Genomic DNA, 21,740 nt, shown 5'->3' with positions numbered 1-21,740 from the left:
ATAAAATAACCACTAACAGGGATGTAAACACATTTTTTGTGAGTATGGAACATTTCTGGGATATTGTATTACAGCTCATGACACATGGGACCAACACTTTATATGTTGTGTTTATAATTTTGTTCAGTGTATAATGCTCCTGTGGCTAATACTGAGCAAGGTGCACACCACCTTCTGTTCAACCTTAATTTTTACTGGAAATATTCTCAGATAAGGGAGAATGTGTTGGGGCTAAAATGCATAGAGCAAGCCAACTATTCAAGGAAGCAGCAGACCACTGTACTTGATCCACTTGTATGGGGACCTGCCACTTCATCTGGGAAAGAGATTAGGCCTGGGATGTGCTTTTGAATGAATAAACTGTTTGTTGGACATTAACTCAGTTGAATGGACTGAAAAGGTCATAGATAAACTACATATCCATAACAGATTCATACAGTATTTCTAATATTAAATCAGTACACCACATCAGACTTTGATCTTTGTTAATTGCATTAACCAATTTAATGGCAAGCTGCTCTACACTTTTAAGCTAGTGCAGGTTAGAGCAATGCTTTCACCAGACCCATTCTTGGGCACAGTTTGCTGCCTCTTCTCAAGCATAGAAAAACAGCCCTTCACTTTAATTTTATTGATTTGTTTTCCATTAGCTTGCTGTGTTTAAAAATATATATTTTATTCAGTGAGTTTGCACTCCAGTGACCTTAGGGTAGTGGGTAGTTTACTGGAAGTGAGATTGGTAGCCAGCCTGGTCTCATAGACTAGACGTAACATAGTAAATGTAAATCCAGGACACTAAATGTGTTAACATTTGACATGGTTACAAAAACGAAAGTCGGGTGGTTAGTCTGGGTGTGTGTGGATGGGTGGGCGTATATCTCGAACATCTAGCAACCCAAAGGTTTTGAATCTCATCGCGGACAATTTTAGCTAATTAGCAACTTCAACCACTCTTTAGCTACTTTGTAACTACTTAACAACTACTTAGAATGAAAGCTTACCCTTTAAACTAACCATTCCCTAACCGTAACCATTTTAGCTAACCCTTCCCCTGATCTTAACTCTTTAACCTAACTCCTGAACTTAAACCCTAGCCTAGCTAATGTCAGCAAGCTAGCTAATGTTAGCCACCTAGCTAGAATTCGTAACATATCATACATTTAGCAAATTTGTTACATCTTGTACGTTTTGCAAATTCATAACATTTAATACAAATTGTAATTTGTATAACATATCATACGAAATTGTTGATGACATTCACAAATTAATACATACCACACAAAGTGTAACATATCATACCAAATGGAGTGTCTCGGATTTACATACAGAATAATAAGAAATGCTCAGAGACCAGGTTGTGGAAGCAGACTACTGTTAATTGAACTCTGGTTTTAAAAGCTACACAAAAAAAGCTGTCAAATTATAGAGTAATTTACGTATTTATAAATAACCCTGGCAGGTTTGGCGTTAAAATCATGTTCTAATTTTCTTTTATGTAGGACACACACACTGGTTGAATCAATGTTGTTTAATCAACTTGGACTATACATTGAATTGACGTCTATGCCAGTGGGACAGTTGGCTACCTTTGACCTCTAATCTATCAAAAAATGTATTGCCAAAGTGTTCATTTGAGGTTAGGTTTCGCAGGGGCGGAGAGACACGACGAAAGAATTTATCAAAGCAGTGTTTGTGAGACCCCTCACTGTTGCAAGTGCTCAGTCATTCTAGCAATGTAAAAGTCTAGTACGTACGTGAACCCCTTGGCGCTCATATTCTCCGTTGCGCGCAGCTCCTACACAGTGGAACAATTATAAACAGACCCTACACTTCCTTGAGTAGGAAACTTTATAAAGCTATTTGGGAAGGCTACATACTAAAAGCATTGGATGTCAAATTTGACAAATTCAACCATAAAGGTACGTTTATCATCTTAAATGTACAATAGGAACATTCTAAAAAGTTACAATATTATCAAATAGCAAATGTTATAGAATGCTGCTGAATAACATCCAGATACGTATTTTTAGATTCAATAACTAAACTTTTAAGTCTTTAAATATGCATTAAATAAATACTTACAATCCTCCTGGCATTGGAAAAGTGTTTTTATGAGTCCCGAGGGAAAGCCTTTCGGTGTAAAGGTTTCCAAATTGGAGACGGGATTCACCATGTCTTTGAATATTTTTGTTCCATTGTCGCTATAAGAAGTAGTCTATTCTACTATCTTCACCGTATTTACAATATGTATTCAAAGTTGTGAGACTGTAAAAAATTGCATAACTGTCATTACATTTTCGATGTTATTCGAAAACATAATGTAAACTTTCACTGCTATGCGGATGACACACAGCTGTACATTTCAATGAAACATGGTGAAGCCCCAAAATTGCCCTCGCTAGAAGCATGTGTTTCAGACATAAGGAAGTGGATGGCTGCAAACTTTCTACTATTAAACTCGGACAAAACAGAGATGCTTGTTCTAGGTCCCAAGAAACAAAGAGATCTTCTGTTGAATCTGACAATTAATCTTAATGGTTGTACAGTCGTCTCAAATAAAACTGTGAAGGACCTCGGCGTTACTCTGGACCCTGATCTCTCTTTTGAAGAACATATCAAGACCATTTCAAGGACATCTTTTTTCCATCTACGTAACATTGCAAAAATCAGAAACTTTCTGTCCAAAAATGATGCAGAAAAATTAATCCATGCTTTTGTCACTTCTAGGTTAGACTACTGCAATGCTCTATTTTCCGGCTACAGTGCTAAATACGGCTGCTAGAATCCTGACTAGAACCAAAAAATGTGATCATATTACTCCAGTGCTAGCCTCTCTACACTGGCTTCCTGTCAAAGCAAGGGCTGATTTCAAGGTTTTACTGCTAACCTACAAAGCATTACATGGGCTTGCTCCTACCTATCTCTCTGATTTGGTCCTGCCGTACATACCTACACATACGCTACGGTCACAAGACGCAGGCCTCCTAATTGTCCCTAGAATTTCTAAGCAAACAGCTGGAGGCAGGGCTTTCTCCTATAGAGCTCCATTTTTATGGAACGGTCTGCCTACCCATGTCAGAGACGCAAGCTCGGTCTCAACCTTTAAGTCTTTACTGAAGACTCATCTCTTCAGTGGGTCATATGATTGAGTGTAGTCTGGCCCAGGAGTGGGAAGGTGAACGGAAAGGCTCTGGAGCAACGAACCGCCCTTGCTGTCTCTGCCTGGCCGGTTCCCCTCTTTCCACTGGGATTCTCTGCCTCTAACCCTATTACAGGGGCTGGGTCACTGGCTTACTGGGGCTCTCTCATGCCGTCCCTGGAGGGGGTGCGTCACCTGAGTGGGTTGATTCACTGTTGTGGTCATCCTGTCTGGGTTGGCGCCCCCCTTGGGTTGTGCCGTGGCGGAGATCTTTGTGGGCTACACTCAGCCTTGTCTCAAGATGGTAAGTTGGTGGTTGAAGATATCCCTCTAGTGGTGTGGGGGCTGTGCTTTGGCAAAGTGGGTGGGGTTATATCCTTCCTGTTTGGCCCTGTCCGGGGGTGTCCTCGGATGGGGCCACAGTGTCTCCTGACCCCTCCTGTCTCAGCCTCCAGTATTTATGCTGCAGTAGTTTATGTGTCGGGGGGCTGGGGTCAGTTTGTTATATCTGGAGTACTTCTCCTGTCCTATTCGGTGTCCTGTGTGAATCTAAGTGTGCGTTCTCTAATTCTCTCCTTCTCTCTTTCTTTCTCTCTCTCGGAGGACCTGAGCCCTAGGACCATGCCCCAGGACTACCTGACATGATGACTCCTTGCTGTCCCCAGTCCACCTGGCCATGCTGCTGTTCCAGTTTCAACTGACCTGAGCCCTAGGACCATGCCCCAGGACTACCTGACATGATGACTCCTTGCTGTCCCCAGTCCACCTGGCCATGCTGCTGCTCCAGTTTCAACTTCCACCTGACTGTGCTGCTGCTCCAGTTTCAACTGTTCTGCCTTATTATTATTCGACCATGCTGGTCATTTATGAACATTTGAACATCTTGGCCATGTTCTGTTATAATCTCCACCCGGCACAGCCAGAAGAGGACTGGCCACCCCACATAGCCTGGTTCCTCTCTAGGTTTCTTCCTAGGTTTTGGCCTTTCTAGGGAGTTTTTCCTAGCCACCGTGCTTCTACACCTGCATTGCTTGCTGTTTGGGGTTTTAGGCTGGGTTTCTGTACAGCACTTTGAGATATCAGCTGATGTACGAAGGGCTATATAAATAAATTTGATTTGATTTGATTACATTAGGCCTACAGTCAAATCCCGTTTGTGTTTGATGTCTTTTTCCCAAAACCCCCACAGATGTGTTCCTTTGCGGATTGTCTAGTTGCGGTTTTGATGCTCTTGGTCATACTTTTACCAGCTCAAGCGGGAAAGTGCCCAAGGTTCTGCATCTGCGACAACTCCAAACTCACCATGGCCTGTATCGGCAAGAATCTGACTCAGGTTCCCCCCATCATAGATGAGATGCCAATGAATCAAAATTATCAATGATGGATGTTTTGCAAGTTATTTGATATGGTTTAAATGTTAATTTATGGCATGCACGCAGTGCTGTAATTTTGCTATTCATCCACCCACACATAACATTTTTTCCTTTTCCATATTTAAACCTCCCCTACTTTTTCTATTTCTCATTCCTAATTCCTTTCCCTCAAATTACAGTGAAACTGGACCTGAGTAAAAATGGCATCCAGGTGCTTCCGACCCATGCGATCCTGCAAATCCCGCACCTCACCCTTCAGCGGTGTAACATCAGGGCGGTGCGTGAAGGGGCCTTCCGCACCCTGGGCCACCTGGTCTCCCTCAACCTAGCCAACAACAACATTGAGATCCTTTACCAGGTGAGGTAGCGGCTGGCACAGTCACTGAGGACATGGGGTAAACAAATAAATGTCAGTTTTGGTGAGTGAAGCACCAGATCAGATTGACGTAGAATACTCTAGTAACATTGATACCTACATGGTACCTTTCAGGTGCAAGTTATGTTGTACATGTAATCGATGTGAAATGGCTAGCTAGTTAGCGGTGGTGCGCGCTAATAGCGTTTCAATCGGTGATGTCACTCGCTCTGAGACCTTGAAGTAATTGTTCCCCTTGCTCTGCAAGGGCCGTGGCTTTTGTGGCGTGATGGGTAACGATGCTTCAAGGGTGTCAGTTGTCTGTGTGCAGAGGGTCCCTGGTTCGAGCCCGGCGAGGGGATGGCCTAAGTTAAATTGTTACATACACATAGCTGTCACTTCTTGCACAAAGGCCATGCTCCCATCCACCAACTTATCTTAGCCGTTTAATGTCACATGCATCATGCCTTCTCCCTCTCTCCCCATCCAACAGGAGTCTTTTGACGGCCTGTCATCCCTAAAGCAGCTGACGTTGGACCATAACCGTGTTGAAGAGATCCAGCCAGGGGCCTTCACTCAGCTGGGCTTCCTCAACATGCTGTCCCTCACACATAACCAGCTGGTCTACATCCCCAACATGGCCTTCCAGGGCCTGCACAACATCAAGTGGCTGCGTCTCAGTCGCAACTCCCTCAACAACCTGGCAATGGACGCCTTTGCTGGCCTCTTCACCGTCACAAGCCTCAGCCTCGACGAGCTGCATTTCTTCCCCACACAGACTATGACCCGGTGGGAAACTGTGCAGATGTCTGACACTATTGTGCAATGGTGCCCTGGTCCAATAGTATTTAAACTTGATGACACTTGACCTGTTTATGCTCTGTCCATTTTCTTTCCTTCATTTAAGACTGGCTCAAGTCACCTGCCTGGACCTGAGCTACAACCCCATGGCCTACCTGGGTGAGGATACTGTCTCCATGCCGAAGCTCACCCACCTCTACCTGGACCACATGTCCCTCCAGGACTTCGCAGACACAGCCATGTCCCAGGCCACCCTCCTCTCCCACCTAGACCTCAGCCACAACCAGCTGCGCTACCTGGAGCCCCTCTCTGGCCCCATGGAGCTAGCCCGCCTCAACCTAACAGGAAACCCCATCCACTGTAACTGCTACCCGAGGCCCCTGAAGGAGTGGGCCAAGAAAGGGAAGGTGAAGTTGATTGGGGTCTGCGCAGGTCCCCGTCACCTCTCTGACGAGGCAGTGGGGCCTATGGAGCTGCGCTGCCGAAGCAGGGAGGACATGATAAAGGAGGAGTTAAAAGACCAGGAGGAGAGCAGGGAGCGTGCACTGCCCACAGCCAAGCCTAAGAAGAAGAGCAAGTGTCCGGATAACTGTGACTGCGATGTGAGTTGCTGTTGTTGTTAATACTGAGATGTTGTATGGGGTGCTGAGGGATGATGCAATGTTGTGCCACAAATGATGTTCAAACTTGCTGCCATGACAGCACACTTGCCATCATACTCAGAGAAGAATTGGACTGATAATTCAGTCATCCATATAAAAACTGCTCTCCAATTCTTGTTTGAAAATGTCCCTCTGAACCCATCTCCCTCTCTCTGTCCCCTGCTTAGGTGAAGGCTTAGCACGCCACATGTGAGAACCGTGGTCACACCAAAGTCCCCTACGGCTTCCTCTCTAATACCCAGCTCCTGGACCTTCGCAGCAACCACTTCCATTACGTCCCTAGCAACAGTTTCCCTGGTACAGACCAGGTGGTCTCTCTGCATCTGGAGCACTGCAAGGTCCGTGAGATCGAAGGCAGTGCCTTCCAGGGCATGAAGGACCTGGTCTACCTCTACCTGTCTGACAATGAACTCACCTCCCTGGACTCAGAGACTTTAACTGGGGCCCCTGAGATCACCTACCTCCACCTGGAAGGGAACCAGCTGGCCATGTTCCCTGGAGCTGCCCTGGCCCACTGCCCAGCCTGCTTGTGCTCCACCTGGGAACACTGTCGGTAAGCTGGAGCGGGCAGGCCAGCTTTCCTCAGTCCCCAAGCTGAGAGGTCTCTACCTGACCAATAGCACCATAGCCACTATAGCCCCCGGCGCTCTCAAGTCCGCCCACCTAGATACTCTTCATCTGGGGTCCAATCAGATTGCTGAGGTGCTTACCGACGGGCTGTCCAAGGCCTCCAGTTTGACCGAGCTCTACCTCTCCAGAAATTCCATTCGCTGGGTCGAACCATTCCTGTGTCCAAGAGCCTAAGGTAGCTGTATATGGATGACATGGGTCTGGAGAAGGTAAGAGAAATAGGGCGGAGATACAGGCAGTTAACCCACTGTTCCTAGGCCGTCATTGAAAATAAGAATTTGTTCTTAACTGACTTGCCTAGTTAAATAAAGGTAAAAGATAAAGAGATGTATTTTGCCAGGTTTGCATTGATAAATTATCTCTATCTGCAGAATTCTGGTCAATAGCATTTCAAGTTATCAATGAAAAACAGCCCATTAATTTCTATGAAGAATCCACTTTCTGAGTGGTTGCTTCTATTCCGTTCATAGATGTCCAGAGACTCCCTGGTGGGGAGCTCTGGGCTGACCACTCTGTCTCTGGGGGGGAACCAGCTGGAGGAGTTGCCTGACCTGAGCCCACTCACTGGGCTGGAGGTCATCAACCTGGCCCACAACCCCCTGCTATGTGATTGCACCCTGCTGCCACTCCGCAGGTCAGTAGTCCACTGCTTTGTGAATGACCCGTTTGTGGATGCTGCTGTGCAAGGGAGTCATGCACATGCATGCATATAAATGAAATCAACATTTTATTTGTCACATGCTTCGTAAACAACAGGTGTAGATTAACAGTGAAATCCTTACTTACGGGTCCTTCTCCAACATGGCAGAGTTAAGTTAAAAATATATATATATTTAAATAGAAGTAGTGACACAAAGAAAAATACACAGTGACTAACAAATAACAATTACAAGTAAAAGTAACATGGCTATATACAGGGAGAACCACTACCGAGTCGATGTGCAGTGGTACGAGGTAATTGAGGTAGCAATGTACATATAGGTAGGGATAGCAGCAGCAGCGTGTGTGGTCATTTTGTCATTTTTATTAGGATCCCCATTAGCTATCGCTGTAGTGTTAGCTAATCTTCCTGGGGTCCAAATGTGAGAGTGAGAGTGTGTGGCGTCAGTACGCATGTGTGCGCGTGTAATGTGCGTGTTGCAATGTCAGTGTAACTATGTGTGAGTGTGTAGGTAGAGTTCAATGTGTGTCCATAGAGTCAGTGCAAGAGAGCTGGTGCAAAAAAAGGGAAAATGCAGGTAGTCCTGGTAGCGATTTGATTAGCTATTTAGCAGTCTTGTTTAGCAGTCTTGTTTAACAGTCTTGTTTAGCAGTCTTGTTTAGCAGTCTTATGGCTTGGGGGTTGTCAGCTGGATATTGTCAAGCAAAAGACTGTCGCTCTCACTGTAATTTACCGTTAATTAACATAAACATGGTTTAGCATCTCCAGGCCTCCATGCATACAAGCTGCATATAAGCGGCTGAATACATGCCTTTGGAACATCTACATTTTAAAATGTCTGATAAATTAATAAAAATGTGGTCCCTTGCAGTCGGATTCCAAGCAGTTGCATTAGTAAACGATGATGCAGCCAGTCAAAATGCTCTCAATGGGCAGCTTTAGAACTTTTTGAGGATCTGAGGGCCCATGCCAAATCTTTTCATCCTCCTGAGGGGAAAGAAGCATGGTCGTCCCTTCGTCACAACTGTGTTGGTGTGAGTGGACCATGTTAATTCCTTAGTGATGTGGACACCGAGGAACTTGAAGCTCTCAACCCACTCCACTACAGCCCGGTCAACGTGGATGGGGGTGTGCTCGGCCCTCCTTTTCTTGTAGTCCACAACCAACTCCTTTGTCTTGCTCATATTGAGGGAGAGGTTGTTGTCCTGGCACCACACTGCCAGGTCTCTGACCACCTCCATATAGGCTGTCTCATCACCGTCGGTGATCAGGCCAACCACCGTCGTGTCTTCAGCAAACTTAATGATGGCATTGGAGTCGGGCGCAGCCACGCAGTCGTGGGTGAACAGGGAGTACAGGAGGGGACTAAGCACTCACCCCTGAGGAGCCCTGTGTTGAGGGTCAGTGTGTCGGTTGTGTTGTTGCCTATCCTCACCACCTGGGGTCGACCCATCAGGTATCCAGTTGCAGAGGGAGGTGTTCAGTCCCAGGGTCCTGAGCTTAGTGATGAGCTTGGAGGGCACTATGGTGTTGAACACTGAGCTGTAGTCGATCAACAGCATTTTCACATAGGTGTTCCTCTTGTCCAGGTGGGAGATAGAAGTGTGGCATGCAATAGATTGTGTCATCTGTGGATCTGTTGGGGCAGTATGTAAATTAGAGTTGGTCCAGTGTGTCTGGGATGATGGTGTTGATGTGAACCATGACCAGCTTTTCAAAGCAAGAGTGCTACGGGGCGATAGTAATTTAGACAGGTTACCTTGGCGTTCTTGGGCATAGGGACTATAGTTGTCTGCTTGAAACATGTAGGTATTACAGACTGGGTCAGGGAGAGGTACACACAAATTATTTAACTCTGCTAACCCTAAGGCTCTAACTACTTTGCATCCCCTCTCTCTGCTCAGGTGGATGGAGAATGTGAGCCTGAAGATGACAGCCACCTGTGGTCACCCTCGTGAGTTCCGGGGCCAAAGTGTGAGGGATGTCCATGTCTTTAAGAGCTGTCCAGTGGAGAGTGATTCTCCTAACAAGACCCTCAAATGATTTAAGGATACAAAATCAATCGAACCCAAACTCATTCTCCTCAAGGTGACAATGACAAAGGCCAAGCCAGGAGAGGCTAAACCCATGCCAACCAAGCCCAAAGCAAAGCCTCTGAAGAACCCTAAGGCACCAGCATCCCCAAAAAACAAGAAGACTGCAATAAAAAGTAGGAAATCAGTGATGTAAATGGCTGTAAGTCTACTGCTTGGACAGAGCTCTATATGTCCCAAACGGACAAGTGCTATTTCATCTCACCTCACTGAATGTAATTTGAGCATGCAGAAATGTGTTTTTAAAATTTAATTGTGAGTCTGTAAGTTCATTTTCTGATTGATTTTCAGTCTATTTTAGAACTTGGATGCAACTTGGATGCAAGAGACCCAAAGCCCTATTTGCAGTACCATACATTTCCACCAAGTGTCACATGATGCTATTAGATTTTTCTGCTCTAGTTCGACCAACTTTTCTATTACAAACACAATGTTATGTTTCATATATATCCTTTGTGCAAATGAAGAACAAGGCTGAATATATATATATATATATATATAAGGTTGCTGCATTTTCAGCTGTTACATAGCGCTTAGATGCATGTACATCAATGCACATTGGCTTCTTGCTCATTAAATCTCCTACAACACTAAGTCAGTGTCTAACAGTTTTGTTGGATTTTCATGTTCCTGACAGAGGTGTGCAAGGATTGGTCCATTGCATGCTTTATCTGATCCTCTACATAACAATTCTGGGTAAGTACGCCATCAAAGTATTTTATGTAATGTGGCTCCATGCAATACATGTATGTGCCAGTCAGTGTTACTGTCTTGTGGTAAAGGTATCATCACATTCCAGGTGCAATCTCATTAGTTCTTGGTATCTTGTGTGCAGTTGTCTCTTTGTCCATTTTTACAGTCTATGGCTGTTGCAGTTTGTTGCATTTTACATTTAGACTGTAAAATATAATCTGGCACTGTCTCTATTTGCACTGGCACTATCTCTATTTGCAGAGCCCATCGACTGCCACCAGTGCAAGGGTTAGCACTCTGGACTCTAGCCCTCTGAATCCAGCGATCTGATTCAAATCTCGGTAGAACCTGACTTTTTACCTTCTCTGCTCTTTTGGTGATACTTATCTTCTCAGAGAGTGGGCCTGCATGGACAGAACCTTGGCCACTGTTAACAGATACTTATGTCAAGATGGGGAACTCCATTGGAATTGTATGCTGCGTTCAAAACAACTGGGAACTTGGAAATCTCCTACTTCCAACTTAAGTGCATTTAAGACAACTGGGAACTTGGGAGAAAAACGAGATCCAACTGGGAAAATCGTTTTGAACAGTCATCCAATTTGGAATTCCAAGTCGGTATCTTTCTAGAACCAGGCTGTATCACATCCCATAGGGCGGCGCACAATTGTTCCAGCATCGTCCGGGTTTGGCCGGAGTAGAATGTCATTGTAAATAAGAATTTGTTCTTAACTGACTTGCCTAGTTAAATAAAGGTTAAATAAATAACAATTTATAAAAAATAACTGACTTTCTTACCTGAAAATCACTGTCATGATTTTACCTCGTTTTTTTCTGAGTTCCTAGTTGTCTTGAAAGCACCACTATTAATGCCCATTGTGTACTTTGCCCATGTGTCATCAGTAGTTACCACAGCCACAAAGTCCTCCTATAGGGAGGAGGGCAGAGACCTGGCCATGTGGTGCCAGGACAACAACCTCTCCCTCCAGTGATCAAGACAAAGGAGATGATGGTCACTGGCTTACTGGTGCTCTTTCATGCCGTCCCTAGGAGGGGTGCGTCACTTGAGTGGGTTGAGTCACTGATGTGATCTTCCTGTCTGGGTTGGTGCCCCCCCTTGGATTGTGCCGTGGCAGAGATCTTTGTGGGTTATACTCGGCCTTGTCTCAGGATGGTAAGTTGGTGGTTGAAGATATCCCTCTAGTGGTGTGGGGGCTGTGCTTTTGCAAAGTGGGTGGGGTTATATCCTTCCTGTTTATATCCTTCCCTGTCTGGGGGTATCATCGGATGGGGCAACAGTTTCTCCTGACCCCTCCTGTGTCAGCCTCCAGTATTTATGCTACAGTAGTTTATGTGTTGGGGGGCTAGGGTCAGTTTGTTATATCTGGAGTACTCCTCCTGTCTTATCCGGTGTCCTGTGTGAATTTAAGTCTGCTCTCTCTAATTCTCTCTTTCTTTCTTTCTCTCTCTTGGAGGACATGAGCCCTAGGACCATGCCTCAGGACTACCTGGCATGATGACTCCTTGCTGTCCCCAGTCCACCTGGCTGTGCTGCTGCTCCAGTTTCAACTGTTCTGCCTGCAGCTATGGAATCCTGACCTGTTCACCAGACATGCTACCTGTCCCAGACCTATTATTTGACCATGCTGGTCATTTATGAACATTTGAACATCTTGGCCATGTTATCTTATAATCTCCACCCGGCACAGCCAGAAGAGGACTGGCCACCCCTCATAGCCTGGTTCCTCTCTAGGTTTCTTCCTAGGTTTTGGCCTTTCTAGGGAGTTTTTCCTCGCCAACGTGTTTCAACACCTGCATTGCTTGCTGTTTGGGGTTTTAGGCTGGGTTTCTGTACAGCACTTTGAGATATCAGCTGATGTATGAAGGGCTATATAAATAAATTTGATTTGGTGATGGTGGACTACAGGAAAAGGAGGACCGAGCATGCCCCAGTTCTCAATCGACAAGGCTGCAGTGTAGCAGGTTGAGAGCTACAAGTTCCTTGGTGTCCACGTCACCAACAAACTATCATTGTACAAACACACTAAGACAGTCGTGAAGAGGGCACGACAAAGTCTATTCCCCCTCAGGAGCCTGAAAATATTTGGCATGGGTCCTCAGATCTCAAAAGGTTCTACAGCCGCAACATCGAGAGCATCCTGACTGGTTGCATCACTGCCTGGTATGGCAACTGCTCGGCCTCCGACCTCAAGGCACTAGAGGGTAGTGCGTACGGCCCAGTACATCACCGTGACCAAGCTTCGTGCCATCCAGGATCTCTATACCAGGCAGTGTCAGAGGAAGCCCTAAAAATTGTCAAAGACTCCAGCCACCCTAGTCATGGAATATTCTCTCTGCTAACGCATGGCAAGTCTAGGTCCAAAAGACTTCTTAACAGCTTCAACCTCCAAGCCATAATACTCCTGAACAGCTAATCAAAGGGCTACCCAGACCCCTCTTTTACGCTGCTGCTACTCTGTTTATTATCTATGCATAGTCACTTTAACTCTACCTACATGTACATATTACCTCAATTACTCAATTACCTCAAAAACCGGTGCCCCTGCACATTGACTCTGTACCGGTACCCCCTGTATATAGCCTCGCTATTGTTATTTTACTGCTGCTGTTTAATTATTTGTTGCTTTTATTTTGTATTTTTTACCTTCTGTTTTTTACTTAACCCTTTTTTTCTTAACTTCTTCAAACATTGTTGATTAAGGGCTTGTAAGTAAGCATTTCACTGTTGTATTCAGCGCATGTGACAAATAACATTTGATTTGATTTTAAACCCCACCTATTTCTAAAATGTATCTTCTTAAAGGTGCAATAAAATAAATCACCACGCAATTTCTTGGTTCCTAAAATTCAAATATTGTATTTTCAGCTGTTTGAAGCTGGTGTACAAAAGCCTACTCTGTGAAGTGCGTGTGTGCAATAACTCAATGCGCCCCTGCGCTCCTTCTGAAGAACACAAATTTGTTTAAACTTTGGCAAAGGGTAAAGTCTACTAAACTTAGTCCGCTCTGTTCGTAACATATTCTAGTTTTGGAAACAAAACTGTCAAATGTTAATCTATGAGAAAATTATAAGAATATTGGCCAAAATCCATCTTGCTTCATCTTCTCCCACTGCCGGCCACTAGACTTCCTCTCATCATCATATTTGCTAGTGAGTGTAAATGCCAAACGGTTACTTCACATTTGTACATCTGGTGAAATATCTGATTCGTTGTTCTATCGGATGATCTGCAGCTTCTTAGACTTGCTTTCACATGAGAATTACAGATCTGCTTTTTACTCTTAATTTGGTCATCACCCAAAATGTCACCATCATCCACACTGCTAACATTATGCCTAATCTTGAATTGAGACCAAAAAACATTTTTTTGTTTTCATGACTTTTTGCAAAAAAGTAAATTCTAACATTGTGGCTGTACTATCTAGTGGAAATGTCGTCACTGGGTTGCATGGTGCATTCTGGGTGATTCTTGGACAAGGAGAGCTCTCCTTCAAGAAGGGAATAGACCCTAATTGAGCGATAGCTAAATAAAAAAAACATTAGCATGAATTTCGTCAACAACAAGTACAACATTACAAATATTTTCCGAGATGTGAGATAATTCACTTGTTCTCTGTAATATCATATAGCTTTGGAATTGTTACATTATGTACTTCCGAGGAAAATAGGCAGGTTTCTCAACTCCTGGTGACTTTAAGACAACTGGAAACTCTGGGAAAAACCTTGGTCAAATCATGACGTCAGTGATTTCCAGGTCGTACCGATGGCCGTGCTGCATAGGCAAGATGCAGTAGATGGTATAGAATATAGTATATACATATGAGATTAGTAATGTAGGATATGTAAACATGATTAAAGTGGCGTTATTTAAAGGGACTAGTGATACCTAGTTTATTTAAGTGGTCAGAGATTTGAGTCTGTATGTCTGTTTAACAGTCTGATGGCCTTGAGATAGAAGCTGTTTTTCAGTCCCTCGGTCCCAGCTTTGATGCACCAGTACTGACCTCGCCTTCTGGATGATAGCGGGTTGAACAGGCAGTGGCTCGGGTGGATGTTGTTCTTGATGATCTTTTTGGCCTTCATGTGACATCGGGTGCTGTAGGTGTCCTGGAGGGCAGGTTGTTTGCCCCTGGTGATGCAATGTGCAGACCGCACAACCCTCTGGAGAGCCTTGCGGTTGATGGCGGTGCAATTGCCGTACCAGGCGTTGATACAGCCCGACAGGATGCTCTCGATTGTGCATCTCTAAAAGTTTGAGTGTTTTAGATGACAAGCCAAATTTCTTTAGCCTCCTGAGGTTGAAGAGGCGCTGTTGCGCCTTCACCACGCTGTCTGTGTGGGTGGACCATTTCAGTTTGTCCGTGATGTGTACTTAAAAGGAACTTAAAACTTTCCACCTTCTCCACTAATCTCCCATCGATGTGGATGGGGGGTGCTCCCTCTGCTGTTTCCTGTAGACCACGATCATCTCCTTTGTTTTGTTGATGTTGAGTGAGAGGTTATTTTCCTGACACCACACTCCGAGGGCCCTCAACTCCTCCCTGTAAGCCGTCTCGTCGTTGTTGGTAATCAGGCCTACCACTGTAGTGTCGTCTGCAAACTTGATGATTGAGTTGGAAGCGTGCATGGCCACACAGTCATGGGTTAACAGGGAGTACAGGAGAGGGCTGAGAATGCCCGCTTGTGGGGCCCCAGTGTTGAGGATCAGCGGGGTGGAGATGTTGTTACCTACCCTCACCACCTGGGGGCGGCCCGTTAGGAAGTCCAGGACCCAGTTGCACAGGGTGGGGTCGAGACCCTGGGTCCTTAGCTTATTGATGAGCTTTTGCATCATCAGTGGACCTATTGGGGCGGTAAGCAAATTGGAATGGGTCTAGGGTATCAGGTAGGGTGGAGGTGATATGATCCTTGACTAGTCTCTCAAAGCACTTCATGATGACAGAAGTGAGTGCAATGGGGCAATAGTAATTTAGTTTAGTTACCTTAGCTTTCTTGGGAACTGGAACAATGGTGGCCATCTTGGTGGCCATCCCACAGCTTGTGGGGACAACAGACTGGGATAGAGATTGGTTGAATATGACCGTAAACACACCAGCCAGCTGGTCTGCCCATGCTCTGAGGACGCGGCTAGGGATGCCCCTGCGAGGGTTAACAGATTTAAATGTCTTACGTTGGCCACGGAGAAAGAAAGCCCATAGGCTTTGGCAGTGGGCCAGTTCTCAAAGCGAGCAAAGAAATTGTTTAATTTGTCTGGGAGTAAGATGTCAATTTCCACAACGGGGCTGGTTTTCTTTTTGTCATCCATGATTGACTGTAGACCCTGCCACATATGTCTCGTGTTTGAGCTGTTGAATTACGACTCTACTTTGTCTATACCGACGCTTTGCTTGTTTGATTGCCTCACGGAGGGAATAGCTGCACTGTTTGTATTTGGTCATGTTTCTGGTTGCCTTGCCATGATTGAAAGCGGTGGTTTGCGCTTTCAGTTTTGCGCGAATGCTGCCATTAATCCACATTTTTTGGATAGTGAAGGTTTTAATAGTCAGAGCGGGTACAACATCTACGATGCACTTGCTAATGAACCCGCTCATCGAGTCAGCGTATACATCAATGTTGTTGTCTAAGGCTATCCGGAACATATCCCAGTCCACATGATCGAAGAAATCTTGAAGCGTGGAATCCGATTGGTCAGACCAGCGCTGTATTAACCTGAGCACAGGCGTTTCCTGTTTTAGTTTCTGTCTATAGGCTGGGAGCAACTAAATGGATTCATGGTCAGATTTGCCGAAGGCAGGGCGCGTGAGGGCTTTATATGCATCGCGGAAGTTCGAGCAGATCCAGAATTCTGCCAGCTCATGTCGCGCATTCATTATGCTGATAGAATTTAGGGAGTATTAATCTTAGGTTTGCTTTGTTAAAATCCCCAGCTACAATAAATGCAGCCTCAGGATGTATGGTTTCCAGTTTAAAAGAGTCCAGTGAAGTTCTTTCAGGGCCGACGAGGTATTTGCTTGGGGTAGATATACACGGCTGTGACTATAATCAAAGATAGTTTTCTTGGAAGATAATGCGGTAGGCGTTTGATTGTAAGGAATTCTAGGTCAGGTGAACAAAAGGAATTGAGTTCCTGTATGTTGCTGTGATTAAACCATGAGTCGTTAATCAAAAGGCATACACCCTGCCCTTCTTCTTACCAGAGAGATGTTTGTTTCTGTCGGCGCGATGCGTGAAGAAATCGGGTGGCTGTACAGACTCTGACAACAGGTTGAGAGCTTCAAATTCCTTGGTGTCCACATCAACAACAAACTAGAATGGTCCAAACACACCAAGACAGTTGTGAAGAGGGCACAACAAAGCCTTTTCCCCCTCAGGAAACTAAAAAGATTTGGCATGGGTCCTGAGATCCTCAAAAGGTTCTACAGCTGCAACATCGAGAGCATCCTGACCGGTTGCATCACTGCCTGGTACGGCAATTGCTCGGCCTCCGACCGCAAGGCACTTCAGAGGGTAGTGCGTACGGCCCAGTACATCACTGGCCCTGACAATTGTCAAAGACCCCAGTCATAGACTGTTCTCTCTACTGCAGCATGGTAAGCGGTACCGGAGTGCCAAGTCTAGGACAAAAAGCCTTCTCAAGAGTTTTTACCCCCAAGCCATAAGACTCCTGAACAGGTAACCAAATGGTTACCCGGACTATTTGCATAGTGTGCCCCCCAACCCCTCTTTTACGCTGCTGCTACTCTCTGTTTATCTTATACGCATAGTCACTTTAACTATACATTCATGTACATACTACCTCAATTGGCCTGACCAACCAGTGCTCCCGCACATTGGCTAACCGGGGCTATCTGCATTGTGTCCCACCACCCGCCAACCCCTCTTTTTACACTACTGCTACTCTCTGTTCATCATATATGCATAGTCACTTTAACCATACCCACATGTACATACTACCTCAATAAGCCTGACTAACCGGTGTCTGTATATAGCCTTGCTACTCTTATTTTCAAAAAGTAATGTCTTTTTACTATTGTTTTATTTCTTTACTTACCTACACACACACACTTACTTTTTCTCTCTCCGCACTATTGGTTAGAGCCTGTAAGTAAGCATTTCACTGTACCTGTTGTATTCGGCGCACGTGACAAATAAACTTTGATTTGATTTGGTATCCCGAGTGAGGCGTGTTTCCGTGAAACAGAGAATGTTACAATCTCTGATGTCTCTCTGGAAGGCAACTCATGCCCTAATTTCATCCACCTTGTAATCTAGAGATTGGACATTGGCGAGTCTGACCAGTAGGCCACTCCGTCTGCCTCTCCTGCAGCGACTATGTTGTTTTGGGTCGGCCTCTGGGATAAGATCGCATGTCCAGGGTGGAGGTCCGAACCAAGGATCCGCTTCGGGAAAGACGTATTCCTGGTCGTAAGGATGGTAAATTGACATCTCTTTTATATCCAATAGTTCTTCCCAGCTGTATGTAATAACACCTGAGATTTTCTGGGCTAACAATGTAAGAAATAGTACATAAAAAACAACAAATAACTGCATAGTTTTCTAAGGACCTGAAGCGAGGCGACCATCTCTGTCTGCACCATCTTGCAAAGGGACTTGGAATCGCGAGTTGGATGACCGTTCAGAACGATTTTCCATAGTCGGAGTTCGTTTTTTCCGATTTCCCAGTTGTCTTGAACGCACTGAAGTTGCAAGTCGGATGTTTCCGGTTCACAGTTGTTTAGAACGAGGGATTCCAACTTGCGAACTCGGTTCTCTTGTAGCGTTCAAAACAATTGGAACTCGGTAATCTCAGAATTCAGAGCATTTAAACGATTGGGAACTCGGTTAAAATGAACTCCGACTGGGAAAAATCGATTTCAATGGTAATCCAACTCGGGAATTCCACTCGGGCCTCTTTCTGGAGCTCCAACTTTCCGACCTGAAGATTACTGACATGATTTGACCTCGTATTTTCCCGTGTTCCCATGTCGTGTTCAGAACAACTGGAACTTGGAAAAATACAAGCCAAATCATGACGCCAGGGATCTTCAGGTCGGAAAGTCGTAGATCTAGAAAGGTTCCCAAGTTGGATGTCCGTTCAAATCTATTTTTCAAGTCGAGCTCGTTTTTTCTGAGTTCCGAGGTAGTTTTGAACATGACATTGTATCCCGGTTTGAGAAAGGATTGCGTGACGATACATTTAGCAACTGTGTGACGCAGCATGACAACGTCAGCACGATTGGTCGACATTCTGCTGTATGGGGCGTTACGTCCTGCTATTCATATTCTAATGCGATGTCTATCTCCTCCTTTTTCTAATATCTCTGTTCACACGAAAGTTCGATAGTCAACATGGCGGCAGCGATGGATGTTGATACCCCAAGCGCCACGAATAGTGGAGCGAGCAAGAAACGTTTTGAAGTGAAGAAGGTATTTATTTTTTGTTAAATAAATCATAGCTACATTTTAGACATACTGTAAGGTTCGATATTATTATAGGCGTAATACGGGTTTGGGTACAATCTACGCGCGATTAGTTAGCATAACTTGCTAGCTCGCGAGCTGAAACTAGACGGAGTCCCTGTTTGGCTGTATCTAATTTTGGGGAGTGAGTTTGCGTTTCACTTTTAGGGCTGATCGCTACCTAATTAGTTAACTAATCTCACTGTTTGTGGTGATAGAAGCTAGCCAACCACTACTTGGTTCGGCTTGAGATGCATTGACATACGAAATCAATGACTAGCTAATTTGCTCAACTGGCTAACGTCAGCTTCCTAGTTATCTTGCTAAAATGACAGGCCCAGTTGCACGTGATGTTGTCTATTGACGCTGAATGAGTGAAAAATGATGTATCAAACACTAACATTTTCACCCTGGCCTTGTTTGTGATCAATGTGGATAGTGAAATAGGCCTAACTTGTCTGATGAAATGCCAAATGCAATAGTGATTTGAATGACTAAATGTCTCATGACACCAGATTAACATGAATAAATTGTGAATAACAATATGCTAATTTTTTAATACCTATTTGAAGCAACAGCAATATCAAGCAAACACTAACTGCCAGTGATATGATCATAATTTCATGTGACTCTTCTTCTTTACAGTGGAATGCAGTGGCACTTTGGGCCTGGGACATTGTGGTGGACAACTGTGCCATCTGTAGGAATCACATTATGGATCTCTGTGAGTATGCATTAACATTATTTGACTACTGGGCTAATAAAGGTGTGTGTTACACATTTCTCTTGTTCTCCGTAGGCATAGAGTGCCAGGCTAACCAGGCCTCTGCCACATCAGAGGAGTGCACCGTTGCCTGGGGAGTCTGCAATGTGAGTCAGACTTCTTTGCATTTGTATATTTTGCATGCATCCTGATCAGTTAGATTGTAAAGTTCAGTGTGAGAGTATTGAAATAACAGCAGCATGATCTAAACTAATCTGCATTATATTGAACTACCCTAAAAGTATAGAATTTGAATGTAAGTTTTGAGCTGTGTTCGAATACTCATTCTAACCCACTAACCATACTATTGGTGACATAAATTGAATATGTAGTATGCTTATTGGTCATAGTATGGATATAGTTGCTGGATGTTGTACTAAATTTGCCAAAATACAAAGTATACAAGCAGTAAACACTTTGCTTTTTTGGCCCATAAGGCAATTCTTCAGAAAATGGGCGTGGCTTCACAGCGTTTTCAGATTTGAAGAAAATGTTGGGAAAATATTCAGCCGATGTCCGAGAGTGTATATACAAATTCTTTGCTTTAACTAATTATGACAAATGTTGAGCAATGTAATAAAGTCATGCCTTTTCAAATAAATTACATGTTATGTTGGCTGACAATTTGTTAGCTTAACTTTCCTTAGGAACAGCATAGCATTACAGCAGTATGTACTAATATGTTAGCTAGTTACCGGAAGTTAGTTGGCTACTAATACATCGAGCTTGCCAGGCAGTATATTAACTATAATCTAACGAACTACACAATGTTTATTGACTAGATTATTCACGTAATTCTTAGCTAAGTATTATAGTTGTGTGCTTTCTCAATGGACATAGTTAGCCATAATTATCTACTCCGATTTCAGTGCACTCTGAGTGTGCCAGAGCGCAGAATAACTGATGAATTTACGAATGCTCAACACCCGGTGAATATATGGCCAGTGTCCGTTAACTTCAGGAAAAAAAGCGTAAATAAATTGTTTCCAGCAGCACGTTTAGTCACCAACGCTCTGGATAACATGAAAACAGCCTAACCAGCTCTGCTATGGCGAGTAAAATGGTCAGTGAGGTGTTCTCTCATTTGTGTCTGGATATGGCTTGCAAGCTAGCCAACATTTGCCAGTCAGCTTGGGTGCTTGACTGCCGTTGTGAGGTCAGAATGCTCGGATCAACCCTATTCCTCAGCAAGAGTGTCAAGTGACGCACTCCGAGGGCGAAACGCTCTGAATTTATGAACGGACAATCTGACAACGCTCTGGATTTACGAACACCCAGAGTGCACTCTGGCACTCCAGATTGAATTTACAAACACACAAAATTGTAAAATGTCAAGCTAGTCAATTGTTACGCTAACAAGCTAGCGAGAGGTTGCATAGCAACAGCATTTACTTCCAGGTAGACAGGCGAAGGGCTAGTATGATCAACTGAAAGAATACCATTTGTTTACAGTGTACTAAAATGAGCTAATAGTGTATCTACTCCAAGTATGTAGTATGTATATTCAAACATGGCTATTGTCTTGGTTTGCTGTTATGTCAATAATATCTTCTCTCCCAGCATGCATTCCATTTCCACTGTATCTCCCGTTGGTTGAAGACCAGGCAGGTGTGCCCCCTAGACAACAGGGAGTGGGAGTTTCAGAAGTGAGTGTCATAATTTTATTCATAACACTTATTCAAAACACTACTCCATGGTCCTGGCTAAACTGCAGTCAATCAGAGCTGCAGTATGCTTGCCTTTTGGGGAAGTAGATGGCTGAAAAAAAAAATAATAATGCTAATGCATTATTCCACCGCCTCATTGTAGATGAGTTGTGTATGTCAAACAGTTAATAACTAACACTCCCTTTCCCTCTCTTACAGATATGGACACTAGGTGGAAGACTCTGGACCATTACTTGGGCTTCTGCAAGTTTCATGCTTTCTGTTGCATTCTCTTTCTTCGTATGATAGACTCCACTTTGAGTACATTGCAAATACTGAGGATATCCACCCCCACATCTCATTGTTTTAGGCTCGCTGGAAAACAATGTTTTTTAAGTTGAATTTGCAATGTTGTAAATTATAAATAAACAATGTTCTGTGTA

At 44.3% G+C, this 21,740-nt stretch overlaps 1 protein-coding gene and 1 pseudogene across 1 annotated transcript; both read left to right on the top strand.

Annotated features, from left to right (window-relative positions):
• Positions 1–1,563: 1,563 nt before the first annotated feature.
• LOC112259216 lies at positions 1,564–10,308 on the top strand (annotated as a pseudogene).
• A 7,835-nt stretch (positions 10,309–18,143) lies between these two features.
• Positions 18,144–21,740, top strand: LOC112258810 (RING-box protein 1). Its single transcript, XM_024433406.2, has 6 exons — positions 18,144–18,228; positions 18,765–18,855; positions 19,534–19,612; positions 19,688–19,758; positions 21,212–21,297; positions 21,517–21,740. The coding sequence occupies exons 2-6, from the start codon at positions 18,778–18,780 to the stop codon at positions 21,527–21,529; spliced, it is 327 nt and encodes a 108-aa protein (XP_024289174.1). The 5' UTR covers positions 18,144–18,228; positions 18,765–18,777; the 3' UTR covers positions 21,530–21,740.

The sequence above is a fragment of the Oncorhynchus tshawytscha genome, linkage group LG09 (genome assembly GCF_018296145.1).
Source record: "Oncorhynchus tshawytscha isolate Ot180627B linkage group LG09, Otsh_v2.0, whole genome shotgun sequence".
In the NCBI taxonomy this organism is placed as follows: domain Eukaryota; kingdom Metazoa; phylum Chordata; class Actinopteri; order Salmoniformes; family Salmonidae; genus Oncorhynchus; species Oncorhynchus tshawytscha.
The sequence above is the reverse complement of the archived record's forward strand: the minus strand, read 5'-3'. Positions and strand labels throughout refer to the sequence as shown.